At 43.2% G+C, this 25,638-nt stretch overlaps 1 protein-coding gene across 13 annotated transcripts in view; it reads left to right on the forward strand.

The window, feature by feature from the left end:
• RAPGEF2 (Rap guanine nucleotide exchange factor 2) overlaps positions 1-22,569 on the forward strand; it is a 303,062-nt gene extending 280,493 nt beyond the window's left edge. For 6 of the 13 annotated variants that reach the window (XM_075930126.1, XM_075930135.1, XM_075930129.1 and 3 more), the window contains 7 exons: positions 7,914-8,093; positions 8,714-8,866; positions 10,187-10,309; positions 13,787-14,012; positions 15,006-15,565; positions 19,491-19,796; positions 20,579-22,569. In XM_075930126.1, coding sequence (XP_075786241.1) covers positions 7,914-8,093; positions 8,714-8,866; positions 10,187-10,309; positions 13,787-14,012; positions 15,006-15,565; positions 19,491-19,796; positions 20,579-20,604 — 1,574 coding nt within the window. In that variant the 3' untranslated portion in view covers positions 20,605-22,569. The remainder of the gene's footprint in view (positions 1-7,913; positions 8,094-8,713; positions 8,867-10,186; positions 10,310-13,786; positions 14,013-15,005; positions 15,566-19,490; positions 19,797-20,578) is intronic. The other 7 variants (XM_075930132.1, XM_075930134.1, XM_075930133.1 and 4 more) reach the window with 3 other exon arrangements.
• Positions 22,570-25,638: the final 3,069 nt, after the last annotated feature.

Below are 25,638 nucleotides of genomic sequence, written 5' to 3' on the forward strand. Positions count from 1 at the left end.
TGGGCACAATGCACTTATTTGTCATATGAAGAGGTGGGCTGTGCCCACTAAAGCTCATGATACTATCTGTTTTTTTAGTCTCTAAGGTGCTCAGGACCACTTGTTTTTTAAGCTTTGAAGTAACAGACTAACACAGCTTCTCCTTTAAGACATCCTGGCTAATGGCACTGATGGACATATCCTTCATGAACTTATCAGTTCTTTTTTTTTAACTTTGTTGTATTCTTGACCTTCACAACATCCTCTGGCAAATGATTACACACCATGAGTGTGTGTTGTGTGAAGAAAGACTTCCTTTGTTTGTTTTGCTTCCTTTTGTTTGTGCTCCCTGTCCAAACATCACGTGATCTCTTAAGAGGGCTACAGTTTCATTCTAGAGTTGAGGAAGCTAAATTAGTAGCTATATTCCAAGAATGCGTTAAAGGGGTTTTCATTCTGTCCTTCTCTGCCAATGAAACTCATCCAAGATTCACCAGTACAGCCTGAGAAGTCTCTTTCAACCAACTACAGATTCAGGTGCCCTGGTTCCAGGCCAAATTGAAACTCCACATAAATCATGGATCTCAGGATCATTAGAACGACTTGTAAACCACTTCTATCTATCCTGCAAAACTCCATTGTGCAAATCTTGTCTCACAGTACAGCTGTAGTGCACTGTCTAAACATACAGGAAAGACTTAGTTAATCATCCCTTTGCCAAAAAGCCATCCAGTAATGGACATAGTACTGTCAACACTGGATTGGAACCTTCCAGGAGTCAGCAACAACCAAACCAAACCAACTTCTTAAGCATACACAAAGTAAGGAGCCATGAGTAGTTCTTCGAGTGATTGCTCATTGCTTTCCAATATAGGTGTGTGCGCGCATTGTGCAAGTGCCATCGGAAGTTTTTCCCTCAGCAGTACCCTTAGGGCCCGCAGGGAGCCCCCCTGGAGTGGCGCCAGTATACTGGCCCATATCTACGCCTGCTGTGGCCACCTCACCCACTGAGTTCCTTCTTACCATCTTCAGCATAGTGTCTGCAATTTAAGTTAAAGACTTTTTTGTTGTTTCTGTTGATTGCTCCCCGCCGCGGCGCACCGTGTGCCCACAGCAAGACATGCCTGGCCTGCAAGGTTTTAAGCCCTGCAAAAAGTGCAATAGGCCTATGCCATGCAGTGACCCACACTCATCGTGCTTAAAATGTCTGGGAGAAGCACAAGTTACAGAAGCCTGTAAAATCTGTAAGGCCTTCAAGCCCAAGACAAAACGTGAGAAGGAGTCACACCTTAAGATCCTCCTCCTGGAAGCAGCTCTGACGGGTACTGGCACCGGACTTCGCACTGGCCTCCCAGAGTGCACCGGCTTCGGTGCACAATGGTTCTGGCCCAAATTTGGGGGTTCAAGCGGAGAAGGTTTCCAATAACTCGGATCCTACTGTAGACATTCTGCATGCCAACACCCCCTCTGGCTCCAGGGTTCTGGGGTGCTGTTGGAGCTCCAAAATACCATTCAGGACTTCCCTTTCGAGGGCCCCTCACTCTTTTCAGAGCAGACCGACCAGAGGCTTCATGGCCTCAAGGATACCAGGGCGACGTTAAAGTCCTTGGGCCTGTACACTCCTACCCAGAGGCGTACCTACTCAAATAGGAATGTTCCTAGAGTGCTTCCCCAGGGCCCACGCTCCGACTTCGCTTGCTGTAGGAGCAGGAGTGGCAATGGCAGGAACGACAGGTGCCAGCCTTGCGTATCCCCCAATAATAACCAGGAGCCCCCTAACAATCCCCCGGGACTCCGTCAGGGTTTTTGATGGGACCCTCAAGGGCATCTTACCAGTCTCCCCTCTACTTTTTTGGGACCATTTATCCCATTTCCTCCAGCCCTGGCGGTCTGTTACATCGGACCAATGGGTGCTGGAGATAGTGGGAAGGGGTTATATAATCCCTTTCCACATGTCCCTTGCCTTCCCAGCCCCCTACTCCATCCCTTTTCAGAGACCCCTCTCACGAGCCTCTGCTACAGGAAGAAGTAAATCATCTCCTCACGCTAGGGGTGGTGGAACGCATTACCCCTGAGTTTCGGAACAGGGGATTTTATTCCCCTTATTTTCTGGTTCCAAAGGCAAAAGGGGGGCCTTCATCCCATTCTGGACGTCAAAGCTCTAAATTCCTTCATCATCAAGACAAAATTCAAAATGGTGACTCTGGCGTACATTATCCCTTCCTTAGCCCCCGGACACTGGTACGCTGCCCTCAACTTAAAACACGCTTATTTTCACATTTCAATTACGTCCCGCCATTGAAGGTTCCTACTGTTTACTGTGAGCCCAGACCATTATCAATTCATGGCCCCCCCTTTGGTATTTCTATGGCCCCTCAGGTCTTCACCAAATGTATGGCAGGGGTGGCTGCCAAACTCAGGAAAAGGGGTTTCCAGGTGTTCCACTACCTAGACGATTGGCTCCTGAGGGGGCAGTCAGAGACTCAGGTGGGAGCCCACATCACCACAGCCCTCAAACTCTTTGAAATCTTAGGCCTTTTGTTGAATCTGGACAAATCCACCCTGACTCCTACCCGGACAATAGAGTTTGTTGGTGCTACCCTTAGATTCCCTGGCACAGAGAGCCTCTCTGCCCAGCTCCCGGTTTCTCATGATGCAGACGGCGGTCAGGGTGCTCCAGAACTTTCCAGTGACCACCGCCCAGACTTCCATGCATCTACTGGGCCTCCTGGCCACCTGCACTTATGTAGTGCAACACGCCAGACTGCGCATGCTCCCGCAACAGATGTGGCTATTGCGAGTCCACAACCCGGTCGTCCACTCTTGAGACAGGGTGCTGACAGTCCCTGCCCTCAACCTCCTTGCATTGGAATGGTGGACCCACCAGGTGGAGGTCTGTGCAGGGGTTCCATTCTTCAGACCAGTGCCGTCCATCCAACTGGTCACTGATGCGTCGGACACGGGCTAGGGATCTCACCTAGGAGATCTCCACACGCAAGGTTTTTGGTCTGCGGACGAAACCTCCCTGCATATCAATGTCAGGGAGCTCTGGGCAGCCCGATTGGCTTGTGTGGTTTTCCTTCCCCACCTGAAGGGCAAGTTTGTCCTCTTTCTGTCGGACAACACAACAGCGGTGGAGTACATAAACAAGCAGGGCGGGGCAAGTTCCACTCACCTGTGCTTGGAGGCGATCCCCCTGTGGGACCTCTGCATCAGAGCAGACATCAACCCGATGGCCTTCTATTTCCCAGGTTCCCAGAACGTCCTGGCAGACAGGCTGAGCAGATTGTTTGTAGGCCATGCGTGGTGCCTGCTCTAGGATATAGCCAATACCATCTTCCGCGTGTGGGGGTTTCCCGACCTGGACCTGTTTGCCAGAGGCAGAACAAGAAGTGCCCACATTTCAGCTCCCTCATGAGTCAGGGGCTGGGTTCCTTAGGGAATGCTCTCCTCCTCCCCTTGCCGTGAGGCCTGTTGTATGCCTTCCTGCCTTTTCCGCTAGTTCACAAGGTCTTCCTGAAAGTGTGGGAGTTCAGGACGTCCCTGATTATAATCTCCCCGGTATGGCCCAGGCAATATTGGTTCTTGACCCTCATCAGCCTCTCCTGCGAGAGGCCCGTATCCCTCTCACTGGTCCCAGACCTGATATCCCAGGACTCAGGCAGGCTCTGCCACCCGGACCTGCAATCTCTGCTCCTAACAGCATGGAAGCTCCGTGGTTAATGACAAAGGAGCGCCACTGCTCTGAACGGGTTCAGGAGGATCTCCTGGGTAGCAGAAAAACCTCTACCAGGGCCATGTATCTGGCTAAGTGGAAGTGGTTCTGCTGTTGGAGTTCCCAGAAGGGGGTGCACCCAAGGTGAGTTCCAACCCTCCTGATCCTAGATTACCTGTTGGACCTTAGGCTCCAGCATATTTCTTCCTCCTGCATCCAGGTTCACCTGGCAGCTATCTTGGCCTTCCACCTGGGGGAGGGGGGAAAAACCCTATTTGCCAATCCAGTGGTCAACAAGTTCCTGAAAGGCCTGGACAGGCTCTATCCCCACGTCCGCCTGCCTGTTCCCCAGTGGGACCTAAACTTGGTTTTCTCCAAACTTATGAGACCCCCATTCAAACCGTTAGCAACGTGCTCCCTCCTCCACGTTTCTTATAAGGTGGCTCTCCTGGTGGCGATCATTTCCCCCAGGTGGGTATCTGAGCTTAGGGCACTCACATCAGATCCCCCCTACACGATAATTTTTAAGGATAAGGTTCAGCTCCGCCTTCAACCCGGCTTTCCTGCCGAATGTGGTGTCATCCTTCCACACCTCCCAGAACATCTTCCTACCGGGTTTTTACCCTAACCCGCATGCATCTGGGAAAGAGCAGGCTTTACACACTCTAGACGTCCGTAGGGCACTAGCCTTTTATTTAAACAGGACAAACCATTCCAGAGGTTGCCACAACTTTTTGTGACTATCACAGAGCACATGAGGGGCCAACTCATGTCCACTCAGCAGATAGCCTCTTGGATAACTGCCTGAATCAGGGAGTGCTACACCCTGGTGGGCGTTTCAGCTCCGCCCCTTAGAGCACACTCCACGAGGGCAGTGGCCGTCTCCACTGCTTTCGTAGCGCAGGTTCCCATCCTGGACATCGGCAGAGCTGCCACATGGTCCTCCATCCATATATTTGCCAACCACTATGCACTGTCACATCAGGCCAGAGGGGACGCTGCCCTGGGTAGGGCGGTCCTCCACGCATCTGTAGTTTCATCATCCAACCCACCTCTTTAGGTTCTGCTTTGGAGTCACCTATATTGGAACGCACATGAACAATCACTCGAAGAAGATAGAACGGTTACTTACCTCATAACTGTGATTCTTTGAGATGTGTTGCTCATGTCCATTCCAAATCCCCATCCACCACCCTTTATCGGGAGTATGCTGGTAAGAAGGAACTAAGTGGATGAGGGGGCCAGCAGGGATATATATGGGCTGGTATACTGGCACCACTCCAAGGGGCTCCCTGCGGGCCCTAAGGGTACTGCTGAGGGAAAAACTTCTGATGGCACCTGCACACATCTATATTGGAATGGACATGAGCAACACATCTCGAAGAATCAGTTATGAGGTAAGTAGTCATTCTTTATAGAGCTGATATTCAATCAGTGGGGGATTCACACAACAGACGTCTTTGTCATCTAGGATTGCACCAGATATCTGAACTTTTTACTTCAGAAAGCCATTGGCTGCCAGATGCTTTGCTTTTACAGTGGATTCAAGGCTTTTTATATGCTTTTCCTGATATCTCTGATCCACAGCATAATAGTGAAGATCAGATGGGACAAAAGCACACTGAACCTCATAGCTCCTTATCGGAAGAGGCAGCTTTGTCTGTCAGACCTGTTGCAGATATCTGTTTGGCCCCCTTCCACCTCCCAGTCTTTTCGGACATATATCCCAGAGTTGCAATCATATACTGCATCCAGCGTTGCAGTCATTGCACTTAACAGCTTGTCTGTTCCTGGTAGGTCTAGGGAATTCTCATAAGAAGGGACATCCCCAAGCAAGTTCTCTTGGAAATGAAAGTAGTTCTCCATCTTGGTTCTCCATCTCACTCAATCTACAGATGTGGGAGACCTGTATGCTGCCCTGGCATTCAGCACTCTTGAGGCCCATCCAGCCAGCAACAATGTCACTTTTCTACTCTGTGGTTCAGTCATGTTCTTTATCTCACCCAATGGTATCCAAGTTCCTCAAAATCCTTCTGCATATTTACTGTTTGATTAGGGATCTAACTCCCTCCTCTTCCTCCTACTAAAGCACGTGATGCTTCCTTTTGAATTGCTGTCTTACCCTTATGACTTTTTTCTGATTATCATTACCTTGGCAAAGAGGATCAGAGAGCTCCAGGCCCTCCAGGTCAGACTTTTCTATATGTGCTTTCACAGAAATGAAGTTGTACATTGTCTGCATGCCAGGTTCATCGTTAAGGTGGCCTCAGAATCCCACGTAAACCATTGAATCAACCTGCGTAGCTCTTTTTTGTATAGGTCTGGATGCAAGAAGAAAAGAAGTTATGTATTCTGTCCATCTCCAGAGGGTTACTTTATGAATCAAAAAGAACTAAACCTTTTATACTATCCCTTTGTCTTTTTGTAGTTTTATGTAGCCCTTTAAAAGGCCAGGCCATCTTATCACAAAGAATCTTCAAGTAGATCATATAATATATTCCCATTTGTTATCGGATGTCTTATGAACTACTTCCACCAAATGTTAAAACTCGTTCTACCAGAGCACAGGCAATGTTTTCTGCCTGTTTGAGGGATGCATCAATATCTTGTGAAGCTACCCCATAACCTTAGTCAGATATTATGTCCCTAACTAAGCATTTAGATCAGATGCAAAGTTTGGGAGAGCAATGCTTCAGTCACTATATGACTAATGCAACTGAAACTCCTTATTGCTATCATTCTGTGAGGATACTGATTGCCAGTCACCTACAGTGGGATACATACTGAAACAGTCAAATAAGAAAGAATGGATAATTAACCTTTAATAACTATGGTTATACTGGGCAGATACTACAATGTTTTTAATTTGTTTGCCAATGTGAAGTACTATTTTTAAGAAAGCTGTATTTATTATACTTAGAGGAAAATAAAATAATGTTTTGTTTCAGTTAGAGGGAACATTTCATATCTAATTCAAAGTCCTCTCCATTTGAAACTGAAATATTATAATTGGTACTTCCATTAACTGGAACTGCTGTGGTATTAGTATAACACAGGAAGAGACACAATTGCTCCAGTAGCTAGATTGCAAACCAGTCAGGATTTATATGCCAAACCCAACACCTTAAACTTCACTTAGAAACAAACATGAATCCAGAACTAAGGGGGGGGGGGGATGTGTGTGTGTGTGTGTGTGTGTGTGTGTGTGTGTGTGTGTGTGTGTGTGTGTGTGTGTGTGTGTGTGTGTGTAAAATAAAAAGGTTTTCCTGTCGGGCAACAGAATGATGTCATCACGCTCTCTGGCCACAAAAGTGTAGCATAGTGAGCATAGCATGCAGCTTGCTCGTATTTTTTTTAATAAACAGGCAGTTAGCTTCATTCCGCCCTAGCTTAATTTTTCTGAATGGTCGCAAGGCATAGTCCCAAGTACACTGCAGTAGTCTGACTTCAGGCAACAAATTCTTGAGCAGTGCACATCAAAGGAAAAGGTCAAAAGAGCTCAAAGAGATCAACGCAAACTTGGTTAATGCTTTTACCTCCTCATCCTGCAACAGTCTATTATTAAAAAACAACCCCAACGTAACAGTACCTAAGAGAGAAGCAGCAAGTATACCCTTCACGATCAAGTAAGAGGACATCAATTGTCTTCTCTGCCTCTCTCTCTTTTTTTTTCCTGGCTGTACAAAGACTACCCTCAGCCTTTTCTACATTAAGCTTCAAGTCTCAGGCCTTGTCTACACTACTGGGGTAAGTTGACCTAAACTACAATATTCCAGCTATGTGAATAATGTAGCTGGAAATGACATAGCTTAGGTTGACTTACTGCACTGTCTGCATCCAGCACTACACTTTCAGACCTCCCCTAAAGAAACAGTCATTCAAGTACAACTCCCTAAAGCCACTGATATTAAACAGATGCATTAGCAAAATATCCAGCCACCAATTCGTAGAGATAATTGTAGTAATTGACATTCTTTGAGCTGTTGCAATCGATGTGGATCCCACAGTAGGTGCATGTTTATCTTGTGTGCAAAATAGGGATGTAAATTATCAGTTAACCTAATGTTTAACCTGTTAACTAATTAACGTAAACTTTAACCAGTTTACTGACAAAAGCAGGAATCTGGGTTAGGGACAGAAAAATAAGAAATTTTGAACCTTTCACATAAATATTGCTGAAATAGAACTTAATTCCTTGTTTCTTCCATATATTACAAAGTACCGAAGAATCCAGGTGACAAACGGTCTGGGAAACAAGAAACGTCACCAGTGGCACCTAGAGCAGGAATTCAGCAGAAGATGCAGCAACAACATAAAATAAACCAAGCATTACAGGTCCCTGCTGTGTCCCTCTATCCCTCTCGCAAGAAAGTACCAGTTAAAGACCTCCCACCATTTGGTAAGTACAATGTGAGGGTGGGAGTGGTTTGTTATGTGTTTATATTAATAATCTTTCTGTATGTATAGTTCAAGTGTATGTACTGTATTTAGTTCAAGTTGTGATCCAGTTCTCTGTCTGTCAATTTAAATAGCATATCTAAATTCTCTACCTGCAGATGGTCAGGAGAAAACTTATCCTAGTAAAACGTCTGGGTGGCTTATCCATCTCAGTAGTAGACCTATTTCCATCAGGCAGAAGCTTCTCTTCTAGCTGATGCACTAGATTTGGGGATTAAGTTTTCAAAAGCCATTAGTGATGGGTGCCTCCATTTTTCAGTGACCAATCTGAGCTATCATAAAGGGGCCTGATTTTTCAAAGCGTTTGTGCATCTGCTCTCCAAAAATCCAGCCTGTTCAAGGTATCTTAAATTGGGTACTCACAATCAATATTTGCTTTTGAAAATGTGATACGTCATTTAGAGTGGTTGCGTTGCTAAACATGTTCTCTTAAAGTGGTATTAGTACCTCAAAGAAGAAAATATTTAATTTTTACAGTGTCCCTATAATACAATGTAAAATTAACAGGTATTTGTATTTTCAGCTTCATCCAAACATACATTTGTTTATTCTTCCTTAAAGGTATTAACTCCCCACAAGCGTTAAAGAAAATTCTTTCATTGTCTGAAGAGGGGATTTTGGACCGTCATAAGAAGCAAGCTGAAGACACAATATCAAATGCATCTTCACAGTTGTCTTCTCCTCCCACTTCACCGCAGACCTCTCCAAGAAAAGGTATAATCTGTGCAATTCTTCTCATTCTTTTCCTGAAACCCACAGACTTTAGTAATAGCTGTGAGGTGATCTGGTAAACTAACTGCTTGTCTAAATGAACAAATCAGTGCATGGCAAGCTAGAGTATAAATCTACAGCACATTAGCTGTGTTCATGTGGATTTTGCTAGCAAATTAAAAGTTCACTAGTGCACACTAATCTACATGGGTTTGAAAGTCGAGTAAGTGCACTTTCTGTGTGTGGTAGTATGATCTACACAGACATCTAACTCAGATTAGCAGGCTGTATTTACACCCCAGCTTGCCTCTTGCTACCTAAGTGTGAAATCCTTTCATTATTATGCTGCCACATTAGGATTGACAGGAGAGGGGAGAAGTGATGCCCAAGCAGATGCCTCAAGAGCCATCCTGTTATCACAACGCAGGGTGATTAGAATATCCTGGAGCCATCGTGCTAAGCAACTCTCCTTACTGCTACTTAAGACAAACAGTTGCCTTCTACCATAGGCAGCATACATGAGCAGAAGTTTGGAGTGACAGTAGCACACTGCAGAACCACTGGGTATATTAACCCAGCCTTCTGCACATTAAAATCATACCGACCTTCTGTGCAATTGTTCTAGATGAGGAGGGACCGAAGCAAGATGAAAAAACTAGAGTGTTCAAGCCTCCGTTCACTAACACATTACATTTCCTTTATGTTGCCATCTTAGTCTTCCCAAGAATCAAGCTGGACATTTGACAAATGGCTTTGCATAATGAAACTTTCTTGGCTGAGATGGTTTCTGTGAAATTATTTAAAATTATCTTAAAATATATTAGTAGAGATCACTGTCAAATGTGGCCAGCCAAAACTGCAAATGAGTTTAAACAAGATGATTTAAGACACCTGATGAATTTCTGTCCTGTTTCCTTTTTTTCATTGTACTGGCTTTGATTATAAATTATGAGGAAAAAAAGATAAAGTGGAGACTCTTGCTTTTCTTGTATAAAAAAATATAGAAATGGAATAGTATATTCCTATAGCGGGTAATATCAAGGTCATTTTCTCATAAATAACATAGAAATCAATTTTAATGACTGCATGAGAGAAAGTTGAATATAAAAAAATCTATGCTAGAGTTGACCTCCACACAGTAAGAGCGCACATTTTTGATAGAGCTTGGATGGTTTTAGAATTCACTATAGTAATAACATCCACCAAAATAGCACTGTGATGCCGAGAAATTGAAACTCGTGTGCATTGCATATGAGTATCACTCTCTCTCTCTCCTGTTTCTGACAAATGGATATCTAAACTCTTTTCTCATCCTGTTGCTAGGTGCCAGTGGCAATCAGCTGAGATCTTATGGCTCCAGACAGTCGGATCTAACCAGTTCCTCCTCTTCTCTTGGAAGTGAGAACAGTAACAAGAATAACAATGCACCATGGACCTATAGGATAGGTGGGATTAACAAAGCCAAAAAGAAAAAGATCATAAGAACAATTGGCTGAGTGCTTTAAAAGGGATGGGGGTCTGATCTGTCCCTCAAAAGTACAAATATATGTCCAAAAGCTCTGCTGTAGTGAATTTTTCGAAGGGTGAGAAGGAGGAGGATCTTGTGCAGAAAAGGCTTTGATAATCAGCTTGAGTTTTTTTAAGATCTCAGCATTATTTTATCTTAAAAGCTTTAGCAGGGTGTGAATTTATATGAATTTGATCAAGGCCAGTGCATTGATTGAAAAAAGAATTGGGATCAGATATATGGAGAGGAATTGAAATTCTGTGGTTTTGGAAGAGCAATACATAAAAATGGTTCTAAGTTTCAAAGCATTTCCAAGATTTAGTGGCACCAGGAACTAATCTTACATTTTCTCTTTAAACTTTAATCAGCTTTGACAGTGTTAGGGACAGAACCTCAGTTAGCATAAACTGTGTAGTTCCACTGAAATCTCTTTGAAGCTTAATGTTGAATTGCAAACCCAAAATAAAAATTTCATGCTTGTGGATGAATGACCTATATTATATATCTTTCTTTTTTCCTGTGTTCTCTGAAGCTCTGTTACAACTTACTGGTTCCCTAACCATATCCTAAATCTGACAAAAGACAGTCCAAAAATCTCATTATAATAGTACAGTGGGATATTGTCAGTGAACCAGATGCCACCCAAGAAAATTCAAAAGAGAATTTTAAAAAGTTGTGAAAGGTGACTGAATAAACCGATTCAGTTTTGAAGGCTCTTCGGAGTCTGGATAGTGGGGAGCATTCAGCACAGAGGTCTGTGTTTAATGCAGTTTTTTTTCCCCTTGGAGTGTGCCCCTAAAGTGTAGCTTTATGTAGCATAAAGTTGTATATAAGAGAGCTGTTTGTGTGTGCGATATATTTAAATGTTTATTACAGTTACAAGATCATGGACTGCTCCTCTGTTTTACTCTTTCATTTGCCATGCACATATTTGAACTTTTATACTTGAACCATTTTTGAATTATCTTTCCATAAAGTAGTGATTGGATTTTTTTAAAGCATAAACAGTGTGTTTTCTCTCATGCTCAGGGAATAAAAAATGACTGACTGGATTTTGTTCACTTTTCTAAATAACTCATTTCATAATAAACTATCTATGTTTACACTATCATTTATGCCAGTATCTCTCTCATCAGCGTAGAGCGACTTGGGTGCAGCTGCGCTTCTGTAGCCATAGTCTAGAAAATGTTAACTGCCTGAAAACAAAGGAGTAGATGTCAGTTTCAGCTGACAAATCTCACATGCAGTTCTATAATCAAGGCCCAGATTTGCAAGGCAATCAGTCCTTTACATGCAAAATGAATTGACTGCTATGTTCTATGCTATCATGCAAACAACCCCACTACCAAAGTATTCTTCACTCTTGGCAAAAAACATAGAGACAAAATGAGAGAGCATGCTAAAGTAAGTGACTTTGTCTTAGAGGAAATGACTCTTGTAACACCTCACGTAAGTGGAACATATATTGGAAACCTTTTTGGATAAGATGGTGAAGGTTGTATGAATAATATATTGGAGTGTATGAATAAGGAATTGGCATACTATCAAACTTAATACATATGGTCCTGTATTTTGTCTGTCAGTGATCAGTACCAAAAATGTCAGAGGAAGCTTTAAAAAACCAGCACTAGGTACAATAAGTAGGTCCCATCCTGATCTCTGTTAGAGATTGGTTTAAACCCTGAAGTATGTGGCTTAATATCCCATCCAAAATTTCTGTTATCTTAACTACTGTAACTCTGGATATTTTTATACAAGAAATGTTGATTTCCTTTTTAATTCTTGCTACTTTCTATACCTCAGTTCCTATGGCAATGAGTTCCACATGCAAGTTTCACACTGTATGAACAAGTATTTTGTATTATCAATTTTGAGTTTGCCACCTTTTAATTTTTCCAAATTTTTCTAAATACTTAATTCCATTGTGATATGAGACAGAGGGCAGAAGCTATACTCTGTTTTATCTATACTGTACACATATCCGTTGGAAATAATTTTAAACTGCAGAATTAGGTGTTCAATTGTTTACTTTCTGTCATCAACTAAAAGAAATCCCCAGTAACATTGTAAAAATGTCAAGTATCAGAGGGGTAGCCGTGTTAGTCTGAATCTGCAAAAGCGACGAGGAGTCCTGTGGCACCTTATAGACTAACTGAAGTGTAGGAGCATAAGCTTTCGTGGGCAAAGACCCACTTCGTCAGATGCATGCATGCATCTGACGAAGTGGGTCTTTGCCCACGAAAGCTTATGCTCCTACACTTCAGTTAGTCTATAAGGTGCCACAGGACTCCTCGTCGCTATTGTAAAAATGGTGGTGTTTCCTAAATACTTTGTTTTCACTTGCTTGTTTCCAAAACAAATACAGCCAGTGGTGGAGAAAATAAACCAAATGTTAGAAAGGGACCAAGAGATGGGATGGAGAATAAGGAAAATACTAAAGCATTATTTAAATCAGTGTAAAATCCTCATCTAAAATATTGTGTTCCGTTCTGGTCATACTCCCCCCAAAAGGCTATGGAAGAATTATGGAAGGGGATTTAGACTGAAAAGATTAGGATTGGTTACCTCACAAATGAGATGAATAAGAAGGGATAGGATAAAAAATTACTGTTAGAGAGGTGATAGTAGAACTGGATCTTCTGTTCACCTTGTTTCATAATGTGAACTCGGAAGGTGGTAAATGCAAAATTGGTAAAATAAAAACCTTTTCTACAACTAGTTTGTGGAATGTAGTGCAGGTATATCTGAAGCCAAAAGCGTAGCAGAATTTTTTTAAGGTAAGATATTTATATAGATAACAACATGTAAGTCCAGAGTTGTTATTGCAAATACTTAAAGGTATAGAAGGAAAATAACTCGTCATGCTTCAGGACTTCAGGCAAACTTTAAATATTGGGATGTTAGGAAGAACTGAGGGTGTAATGCAGAGTATTTTGCCCTTTTCCCTGAGTAGCCAATGTTGAGAAGAGATTCCTGGACTACATGGGCCACTGACCTCATCCAGCATGGCAGTTCCTATGTTCCAACCATCCCTCCTCCCATATTCTGTGTTAACATACATAGATGTAAACAGTACTGCAAGACTGGGTGTTAAATCCCATAAAAGGAAATGTTTTCATGTGGGAAGTAATACATTTGTTGGTAATTTTGTGAAGAAGAGATCAAACTTTTACAAATACAAATATTTCATGTTGCCGCTGATCTTTAAACCTACGTTTAATACAGCCACATTTAAATGATGGTCCCATTGCATGCTTTTGTCGCATGCAGTGCTGCTCTTCTTGCTGAAATGTATCTGTAATTGTTTGCTCCAATAGTATTGATACTATCTATGCTAATGGTTGAAATTTTTTAAGAAGTCATTTTGTTGTAAATTTTTAGAATATGTATTTAATGTTGTTCTGTTCTGTATGCAGGTTATACTTTGGCTCCTAGTGGCACAGTGGATAACTTTTCAGATTCTGGTCACAGCGAAATTTCTTCCAGATCTAGTATTGTCAGCAATTCTTCATTTGACTCCATGCCAGTCTCACTGCATGATGAGAGGAGACAGAGGCATTCTGTCAGCATTGTGGAGACTAATCTTGGTGTGGGGAGAATTGATAGAAGACCCATGATTGAACCAGATCAATACAGTTTAGGGTAAGAATTTATGTATGTTTACATTAAAAGATACCTCTGCATCTGTGTAGAAATTTTCCCACTTTTGTGAGAGACTTGCTTTCTATCCTTTAGCTTACCTCCATTGTAGTGGGATAGTGTTGTAACAGGAAGTATTTTAAGTACAGTATTGTTCTTATTTTACAGATTGGTAGTGGGGGGACTTTCAACCAAATCCCATGTATGTCACTTGTCATCAATACCTTTTAGTAAGGACTGAAGAGCTATGTTAAGATAGCCTTACAGAAAGAAATTCGCCAAGTCATTAATACAAATTACATTAAACTTTGAATATAGGGAAACTGTGCTGTAGAAACAATGAGAACTTCTATGGTACCTTATAGACAATCAGATTTATTGGAGCATAAACTTTTGTGGGCAAAGACCCACTTTGTCAGATGCATGTAGTGGAAATTCCAGAGGCAGGTATAAATATACAAGCACATGAAAAGAAAGGAGTACCAATCAAGAGGAAGGCCAGAGATGACGAGGTCAATTCAGTCAGGGAGGATGTGGCCCACTTCTAGCAGCTGATGTGGAAGTGTGAACACTAAGAGAGGAGAAACTGCTTTTATAGTTGGCTAGCCATTCAATGTAGTGTTTTATAGTGAATGGCTAGCCAACTACAAAAGCAGTGTCTCTTCTCTTGGTGTCCACACTTCCACATCAGCTTCTAGAAGTGGGCCGCATCCTCCACTACGTGCACCTGATGAAGTGGATCTTTGCCCACAAAAGCTTATGCTCCAATAAATCTGTTAGTCTATAAAGTGTCACAGGACTTCTCATTTTTGCAGAGTCAGACTAACCTGGCTACCCCTCTGATATGCTGTAGATGATACTTGTGTCCTCTGTGGTTTTCATTAACTATCATTTGTTTGTAAAGTAATGAATTGCTTTAGATTTCTGACACTGATTTACTGATTGTCACTGATTATGCCATTGCCAAATTTCTCTTCCTTTCTAATTTACATATAGATCATATGCACCGCTGTCAGAGAACAGAGGCCTGTATGCTGGAGCAACAGTGCTTTCTTCTCCCAGTACAGAGGAGCTATCACAGGATCAGGGGGATCGCACTTCACTTGATGCTGCAGACAGTGGCCGTGGCAGCTGGACTTCTTGCTCAAGCGGTTCTCATGACAACATACAGACAATACAGCACCAGAGAAGCTGGGAGACTCTTCCTTTTGGACATATTCATTTCGATAGTTCAGGCGATGGGGCAGGATTGTGGGCCTCAGGCAGTCATATGGACCAGATGATGTTCCCTGATCATGGCACAAAATATGGCAGGCAGAGTCAAGGTAGGGAGGGCCTTGATCAAGCACAGTCCAGAGCAAGCTGGGCATCCTCAACAGGCTACTGGGGAGAGGACTCAGAAGGTGATACTGGTACCATAAAGCGGAGGGGTGGGAAGGATGTTTCAATGGAAGCTGAAACCAGTAGCATAACATCTGTAACAGCAGAGGAGTCAAAGCCAGCTCCCATGCCCTCTCATATAGCTGTATCATCAAGTAGTGCAAAGGGGCTTATTGGTAAGTTGTATTTTTTTACCGGAAAGTATCCTATTAATTTACATATAGATATGAATTCACTATTTAAGTATTTTGCTTTAATCTGATTTGTTTTTAAAGCAAAAAGCACAAGTAGTTTCTCTCAAATTTTGCTCTTGAGTTGCATGTTTACTGCTGAGGAAAGCATCACTTTATAGATTCTCATTCATGAGTTATGTGGCCTCTTGTACTTCCATCTCAAAAGCCGTAAAATCAAGAAAATGATTCTGGTCTTGGAGATTGGTATTTTGAGATGATAATATACTTAGGTCACCGTTTTCAAACTCAGGTGACTGAAATAAGGCACCAAAGTATCAAAGTGTTGGAAGAGACCTCAGGAGATCATCAAGTTCAACCCCCTGCATAAAGCAGGACCAATCCCAACTAAATCATCCCAGGCAGGGCTTTGTCAAACTGGGACTTAAAAACATCTAAAGATGGAGATTCCACCACGTCCCTATGTAACCAGTTCTAGTGTTTGACCTCTCTCCTAATAAAATGGTTTTCCTAATATCCAACCTAGACTTCCTCCACTGCATCTTGAGACCATTGCTCCTCATTCTGCCATCTGTCACTATTGAGAACAGCCTGCCTCCATCATTTTTGGAAAACCCCTTCAGGTAGTTAAAGGTGGCTATCAAATCCCCCCTCGCTCTTCTGTTCTGTGGACTAAACAAGCCCAGATCCCTCAGTCTCTCTTCGTAGATCATGTGCTCCAGCTCCCAATCATTTTTGTTGCTCTCCACTGTACTTTCTCCAAAGTATCCACATCCTTTCTGTAGTGGGGGCCCCAGAACTGGACACAATACTCCAGAGGAAAACTGATACCTTACTCCAGAGGTGGCCTCACAAGTGCCGAATAAAGGGAAATAATCAGATCTGCTGGAAATGCTCCTCCTAATGCACCCTAATATGCCATTAGCCTTCTTGGCTACAAGGGCACACTGTTGACTCATATCCAGCTCTCATTCACTGTAATCCTCAGGTCCTTTTCTGCCAAACTACTGCTTAGCCAATCGGTCACCAGCCTGTTACAGTGCTTGGGGTTCTTCCATTCCAAGTGCAGAGCTCTGAATTTATCTTTTTTGAACCTCATCAGATTTCTTTTGCGACAATGCATTTATCTTTTTTGAACCTCATCAGGTTTCTTTTGGCCCAATCCTGCACTTTGTCTAGGTCACGCTAGACTCTATCCCTAACCTCCAATTTATCTACCTCTTCCTCTAGATTAGTGTCATCCACAAACTTGTTGAGGGTGCAATCCATCCCCTCATCCAGGTCATTAATAAAATAAAGATGTTGAACAAAAGTGGTCCTAAAACTGACTCCTGGGGCACTCCACTTGATACCAACCATTTCTAAATAGTTCTTAACATCGAGCTGTTGATCACTACCCATCGAACCCGACAATGTAGCCAGCTGTCTGTCCGCCTTACAGTCCATTTATTCAATCCATACTTCCTTAACTTGCTGGCAAGAATGCTGTGGGAGACCTTGACCTCTAAAGTCAAGGTATGTCCACTACCTTTGCCATGTCCACAGACCCAGTTACCTTGTCATAGAATACAGTCAGGATGATCAGGCCTGACTTGCCCTTGGTGAATCAATGTTGACTATTCCTGATCACTCTCCTCTCTTCCAAGTGCTTAAAAATGGATTTTTTGAGGATCCATTCCTTGATTTTTCTTCCCTTTTTTAAAGACTGGCACTACATTTATCTTTTTCCAATTGTCCAGGATCTCCCCTGACCGCCACAAGTTTTCAGAGATAATGGCCAAGGGGTCTACAATGACATCTGCCAACTTCCTTAGCACCCTTGGATGCATTAAATTCAGCCCCATGGATTTGTGTATGTCCAACTTTTCTAAATAGTTCTTAACCTGTTCTTTCTCCACTGAGGGTTTCCCACTTTCTTCCCCTACTGTGTTGCCTAGTGCAGTACCTTGAGAGCTGACCTTGTCTGTGAAGACAGAAGCAAAAAAAGCAGCTTTTTCCACTTGATGTATCATTAGATTACCTCCCGCATCCAGTAATGATCCCAACCTTTCCTTACCCGCTGTTATTGCTAATATGCTTGTAGAAACCTTTCTTGTTACCCTTCACATTCCTTTCTATGCACTTTGGCCTTCCTAATTATACCCCTGCATGCTCAAGAAGAATACAGGCAGTCCCCGACTTATGCGGATCCGACTTATGGCGGATCCGACTTATGTCGGATCCGCGGTTACAAACGCGGCTTTTCTCGCCCCGGAGGACACGGACTGCGGTACCTCACGGTCCCGCCGCCCGTGTACTCTGGGGCAAGAAAAGCTGCTCCGCGTCTCCCTGGTCCGCGGATCAGTTTCAGCAGCGGCTGATGCCAGTTCCGACTTACATACAGATTCAACTTAAGAACAAACCTACAGTCCCTATCTTGTACTTAACCCGGGGACTGCCTGTATTTATATTCCTCCCTAGTCATCGGTCCATGTTTCCACTTCAATTCAGCATCAATGGAGACTTGCTTCTGTATGATTATTATCCATGCACAGCTCTTCTCTCAGAAGCAGTATAAATGATCTTACCATGGATATATCAATTTAATTCTATATTGATCCTATGTAGGCAATCAATCACTGTGATCAAGAACAGCAGCAGCTGTATAACTATGTCGGGGGGTGGGGAGGAGGGATGTGAGTGGGGTTGAAAATAAGGAGACAGATGGAGGTATGGTGAAGTGAGGTCAACCTGCTAATTTAGTGGCAGCTTGTCAGAGTTCATCTTTAAAATTTCTTCCACGCACCCGCTTCACAAATCCCATTTGGAAAAGAGCCACTATCCAAGCATAATTGTTCATCCTTGTGTTATAGATTAATACCTATGGTAGGACCATTTTTCTTCCTATTCGTATTGTCATTAGGCACCATCAGCACGTGGTAGAACGGACTTGGTATATTAGTAGATTCCTATTTTAACATGGTGGATTTCACACTGTATAATATTGAGACAGCTCTTTCTAGGAGATTTACCATCCTCTCAGCTATAAGAAAAAAAGAAACTATGCATTATCCATTCATATAAATAGGAAGATGTAACAGATCTGTTCTGTCATACTTCATAAATGCATTGGCTGCATGTTTGTTAACATTTCTAGAAACTCTAGATGTAGTCTCAAAAACACCATACTGTAATAGTTCATGCTGTGCATCTGGTGTTCTATACCAGAGGATTAGAAGCTCTTTTTCAATATATGTGCATTTCATTTGTCCTCTGTGTTGACAGTTTGACCAATCCTGAACAAACATATGATGCTATCCTTTCCCTAAAGGGTTGAATTATCTACAGATAGGAAATTGATGGATAATATCCTGTGACTAACACAGATTCAATACTACAAACATAGTCCTCATTTTAAAAAGGTTTAATAGTAGAAGTGTGAATTGTGACAAAATATCAGTGAAAGATATTTCCATTATGGTTTTTCTTTTTCCATGTCATGAATGATTTTAGAAAGGTTTTGCTTTAAACATTAATTATTCTGTACTTACATTGTTGCTTGGCATTCGTGTAAATTTTACATTTTCAAAACACTGTGCAGACAGTAATCTACTAAAAGTCAGGGACTGATGTACCCAAGTATACCATTGCCTGCAAGAGGGAAGCACAGTCATGCTATATCTACTTTGTTTTACTAAAAGTGTTTCTTAAATTATTCCTATTTAAAGACGTGTGTGTGTGTGTGTGTGTGTGTGTGTGTGTGTGTGTGTGTGTGTGTAAATAATATAAATCTTACTTAAATCTTAATCTGTTTGTAGTTGGATTAGGTCTTGGGTTGGTTCATATATATCTTTCTTGTTGCTCAAATTCTGTTTTGAGCATATTTTTCTGCAGTTACGATCTCTTACGGTAGCGTATTATTTTTCTGCAGCACGAAAAGAAGGTCGATATCGAGAACCACCTCCAACTCCTCCTGGCTATGTAGGAATACCTATTGCAGACTTTGCGGAAGGCATTTCCCATCCAACCAGAAAACCTCCAGATTACAACGTAGCACTTCAGAGGTCTAGGATGGTGGCACGGACATGTGAAACCCAGGGGACTTCAACTTTGCCGCAGCAATCGCACAGTCATTCAGCTGGCAAGCCTGGTAACAAACCTCAGTGGCACAAACCAAATGAGTCAGACCCACGTCTTGCTCACTATCCATCTCAAGGGTTTTCCACAGAGGAAGATGGTAAATTTCTAGTAATGTTTTCAAAACATTAAGTAAAGGCTAGATTTAAACAATCCACAAGCACTTGCACATGCATTGGAAATTCTGGCACTAAATTTAATCATTTTCCATCTATGAATTTTAAAGGGGGTTTTACATTTTTGTTTCTAACTACTGTTTTATGGAAGAGAGTCTAAATATATTTTTTAAAATATTGATAGAAGTTTTGTGCAGTCTTTATTTACTTGACCTCTGTACCTGACCATACCAAGGAAATATTTTAAGCTTCATTAATTTTTCACAAATTTTCATGTGTTTGAGAGAATTTATGAATTTACTCTCATGCTTTGTTGTTTCCACCAGTGAACAAGGCTATAAGCCACTTTGGCCTCAGTAGTTTTAATTTAAATAAAAATGTTTGAAAATGAAGTGGTTTGTGGCCAACTACAACTAGAGCCAACCACAAGATACCTCACTGAGCTATTGAAGATGTAGTAGTTTCTGGCAGAATGTTGTGTTTTCCAGGTGAAGGAAAAGCCAAACCCACCCAAATATGGTACTATATTTAAAGCTGACTTTCTTCATTTAAAATAACAAAACATGTTTTGAATGTATGATTCTGAGATCATTTTACCTTAAGGGAAAAGGGAAGGAAAAATAGTTACCCATAGCAAATAATTATATGCTTAATTTTTACAGAAGAATGAAATATGTGTGAACACAGCAAATTTATTTCATTCAATAGCAATTTAGTTTTAAACTGATGAATTTATTTCCTTCCCCCCCCATTCTATTGTTTGCAGAAGATGAACAAGTCTCTGCCGTCTAAGAATTGGGGCTTTTCTGGATCCAGAGTGAGCCACCTTAAAGGAGAGCACAAGAAGACGTCCCTAGTATAGGAGCCTTGGAACTATAATTAAAGGATGGTAGACCTATTTGCCTCCTTCCCTGCCTTAAAGCAGCATGGGGCTTCTTCTCCCCTCCTTCCTCCCCCATTCCCCTTGCATGTGAAATACTGTGAAGAAATCGCCCTGGCACTTTTCAAACTGTGTTGCTTGAAATGCACAGTGCAGCAGTCTCCAAGCTACCACTGTCGCTGTCTGCCACATCACACAGTATCATTCCAAATTGCAAGATCATCACATCAAGATGATTAACTCTGGCTGCACTTCCCAATGCCTGGAAGGGTTTTTAAATCTTCCTTTTAGATTTTAATCACAATTCTAGCACTTTGTCTCGTTGGGATAATGAGATAAGCTAATTGTCAAACTACATTGAGCCTTTAAGTACAAAAGAGAAAAATACATTGAAATCTTCAAGTATACAATGCTTGTTTGCTTGTTTACAATGCCTTTGTTAGTGCTGTATGTTGTTGTGTTCAGAGAGCAAATGTTACACCTACATAATAATTACAGTATTATTCCATACTTTTTAGTAGGGTTGCCAGCCTGGGCTCCTAAAAACAAAACTGACATGGCTGAGCAGGGCAGAATGGAAGGCAGCAAGGGTTATGGCGTACAGCCTTTCATTGGCCACCTAGCTCTACTCTTAAATTGCCCCACCCTGGAGTCTTAGAAAGTTTGTAAATCATAGGATAACTGGTATTGTAAAATGAGTGTAGCATCAATGCAAAAGGAAGTGCTTGCAAAATGGAGGAAAACAGGACAACTTGTATTGTTTGTACAATACAATTTGTATACCTGTGCCTTGTGGAGTACAGGATGGCATAGTGTAAAAAAAAAGTCCTATTCAAATGAGACAGATGACAGACCCCACTTTTAAATTATATTTTTGTTTTACTGTGGTTAGAAGTTTAGTTACATTGAGAAAAATTAACTGGATAACATTGCAGTGAAGGCAATTTTGGGATGTCACAGCTAATGTCAGCTGTTATTACTGATCTAATCTCTTTATTGACGTGGCATTAGGAAATAAACAAGCCTTTAAATTATGAAAAAAACACCTTTAGATATGCCAGCCTTTGCGATGCAGAAATAGTCACAACTGTTAATGGCTTTACGGAACACTGCATGTGTAGAGAAGGCCAATGTGTAGCAACCACCTGCTCACAGCTGCTATAACCCTGTAATGACTGAAATGACCCTTCCCCTCTATTTTTGTGTTGTTTTTGCACAGACTCCGGAAAAGTGAAGGCTGCCAATCCGAGTAGTACTCAAATGTGAGGAACTGCTGGTCTTGGATTTTTTTTTTCCATTGAACTCAGCTGATCATATTGATCAGTAGATAAACGTAAATATCTTCAACTTCAAAGATCAAATCGCAGTGTTTTTTCACTGTATCAAACAATGTCAGTGCTTTATTTAATTATTCTCTCTCTTGTAATCATGGCTTTTGTCTATTTGCTTATATATCACATTGTCAATTATGAATTTGTAATTTACATGTAATATGCATTATTTGCCAGTTTTATTATATAGGCTATGGACCTCATGTGCATATAGAAAGACAGAAACCTAGCTCTATCACCAGTTGCACAAATATTATATACGCATTAAGTAATTGTAGACCATAGGACTGCTAATCTCAGTTCACTCTGTGATGTCAAGTGCAGAATGTACAATTAACTGGTTATTTCCTCATACTTTTGATACTACTTGTACCTGTATGTCTTTTAGAAAGACATTGGTGGAGTCTGTATCCCTTTTGTATTTTTAATACAATAATTGTACATATTGGTTATATTTTTGTTGAAAATGGTAGAAATGTACTATGTTTATGCTTCTACATCCAATTTGTATGAAGCTGAAAAATAAATAAATAAATATAACATTAATGAAGTCAGTATTGATTCTTACCTATTTTACAGGTTCATCATATTTGAGCAAATTCAATTTTTAAAATTTACTTTGCTATCTATGAATATTAAAGGAATACTGTCAAGTAACAGGCTCAATACTGAAGGGGTGTTTTTTTTTTAAACCTATTGTTTTATTGCCAGTAAATTAGTTTGTCCATTACTAACCCAAAATGGCCATCAGAGGCATTAGAATGGCAAGTATTAAACTGACATCATTGCTGTTGAGGTCCAGACAAGAAGGGCTGAGTTGGCTGGATACACTGTAAGACTCATGGGGCAATGAATCTATATTTATAAAATTTGGTGCAGGAAGAAGTATGGAAAGAAATATTACCTTCTTAGAAACTTGAACCTATTATGGGTAATGAAAAGTACCTGAGAGTGCCCCTTTTAATGAAAGCCAGATGCTGTAATCTATATAACTAGCCAATTAGCCCGCCATAAGACGGGGTTTTCAGGTCTTTCCTCCACTTGGGTCTTCTCTTCTGAGCCTCCGGTCTCTCTCTCTGTCTCTTCCACCTCCTCTCCCCTCTCAGCTCTACTCTGCCCTCTGCCTCTCTCTCCGTCTCTCTCTTTCTCTTCTCCCCCTCCTCCTGCCCCTCACTTTCTCTCTGCTCTCCTCTGTCTCCGTCAGGGATGCACACTCATCCAGGCCCCGCCCTCTGGGCGTGTATGCCGCCTCCCGCCGTGGCGCTCGGCTGACTTCTACGCCGCTCAGCCAGGCCACCGTGTGGGAGCAAGCAGCCATTTGAGCCCCGCGTTCCCCATGCAGCACTCCCATGCTGCATGGGGAGTGTGGACCCCAAATGACCCCTTTGTGCTGCTTGCTCCCGTGCGGTGTCCCGTCTGAGTGGTGCAGAAGTCAGTCCAGTGCCACGGCGGGAGGCAACAGCGCTGCCCAGAGGGAACAGCCAGCATTTCAGCATTACAGAGTCACAGACATTGGGCTATATGATATGATGTCACAAGTGTTTGTTCTTTTGTGGATATTATGAACTCTAGCTATTGGGTACAGGAGACAAGTTTAAAAAAATTTTTCCTAGCCTATCCATTGGTTATATTTGGCTTGTATTTTTTTAAGAAAAAGTCTCCAGTATTGTTTACAAATGAAAGTTACTGTTTTAGAGAAGAGAGTCCTCCCGGGACGCAGCACCTGGCATGGTGCAGTACCATTGCCCGGCCCCTGCGGCACCTACCTCCGCACGGGACGCCCGTGCCACCATGCCTCCACCTCGGCACCACGGTAAGCCCGAATCCTTGGCCACACAGGCAGCAGCTTCTTCGGCGCCCACGTCGGCCCTGGCTTGGAGTATTCGTCCGACTCCGAGGCAGAGTCCACTTGGTCGTCGAGGGGCTCCCGATCCTGCTCTCGACACCAGTCTCGCTCCCGGCGTCGCAGTCCGTCCCATCTGTACCAACAACAGTGGGCGCAACCAGTCCCGATGCCGATGCTACAACAGACATGGCCTCCGCAAGCTCCGGTCCAGTGGCTGTTCTGGACGCACTGGGCATACCATCAACAAATACCTATTTTCCCACTCTCCTCCAGGCTCTCTGGTGGTACAAGGAGTAAACCAGAGGGAGAGACAAGGTCAACCCGCCACCATCCCCAAGAATAGGGAGGCCAAGAAGGCTGACCTGCTGGGCAGGAAAGTCTACGCGTCCAGTGGCATCCAGTACTGTATCGCCAACCAGCAGGTCCTCTTGTCACGCTATGCCTTCGACACCTGGGTCTCCATGGACAAACTCACTGACTTGCTCCCCAGGGACTCTCGCTCGGACTTTAAAGCTCTCCACAAGGAGGGTAGAGTGATCTCCAGGGCAGCCCTCCAGGCAGCTCTCGACATGGCAAATGCCGCTGCCCGTGTGATGGCCACAGGTGTGGTTCTATGCCGTAGCTCCTGGCTCTGGCCTCCCTCTCCCCCCCCCCCCCCCCCGGAGCTCCAAAACATCTCCCCCTCCCTCTTTTTGGAGCAAACAGACCAACGGCTTCACGGTCTCAAGGACACGCATGCCACCCTGTGTCTGGAGACGATCCGCATCTGGGATCTCTGCATCGGGGTGGACATCCACCCGATGGCCTCGTACCTCCCGGGTTCTCAAACTGTCCTAGTGGACAGGCTGAGCCGGACCTTTACAGGGCACAAATGGTCCCGAAGATGGGATGTGGCCCACTCCATTTTCTATGCATGGGGGGGGGGGGGTCTCCCCATCTTGACCTGTTTGCCACGGGGAGAACGAGAAGTGCCCACAGTTCTGCTCCCTCATTGGACAGGGATGGGGGTTCTCCTCCCCTAGCCAGAGGGCCTGCTCTATGCCTTCCTGCCATTCCCACTCATTCACAGGAGTATAGGAGTTCAGGGCATCCCTGATCCTCATCGTCCCAGCATGGCCCAGACAGCACTGGTTCTCAACCCAGTCTGTCATGCGAGAGGCCTATGATACTCCCGCTGTCCCTGGACCTGATCTCTCAGGATTTGGGCAGACTCCACCACCCGGTCCTGCAGTTGCTACACCTGACAGCGTGGAAGCTCTGTGACTGATGACAGCGGAGCTTCAGTGCTCGGCCCAGGTCCAGGAAATCCTATTGGGTAGTAGAAAACCCTCCACTAGGGCCACCTTCCTCACCAAGTGGAAGCAGTTCTACATCTGGGTCTCCCATAAGGTGGTGTCCCCCAGGTGGGCGACAATCCCCATGATCTTGGATTACTTGTTGGACTTCAGGCTCCAGGGACTCTCCTCCTCCTCCATTAAAGTCCAGCTAGCGGCTATTTCGGCCTTCCATCCCAGAGGAGGGGGGGAAAACCCTGTTTGCAAACCCCATGGTTAACAGGTTTCTGAAAGGAATGGACAGACTCTACCATCATGTCCGTCAACATGTTCCCCAGTGGGACCTCAGCCTGGTTCTCTCCAAACTCATGGGGCCCCCGTTCGAGCCATTGGCAACATGTTCTCTACTGTACCTGTCCCACAAGGTGTCCCTCCTGGTAGCACTCACATCTGCCAGGCAGGTATCTGAACTCAGGCACTCACCACGGATCCCCC

Source organism: Pelodiscus sinensis, chromosome 5 (genome assembly GCF_049634645.1).
Source record: "Pelodiscus sinensis isolate JC-2024 chromosome 5, ASM4963464v1, whole genome shotgun sequence".
Classification (NCBI taxonomy): domain Eukaryota; kingdom Metazoa; phylum Chordata; order Testudines; family Trionychidae; genus Pelodiscus; species Pelodiscus sinensis.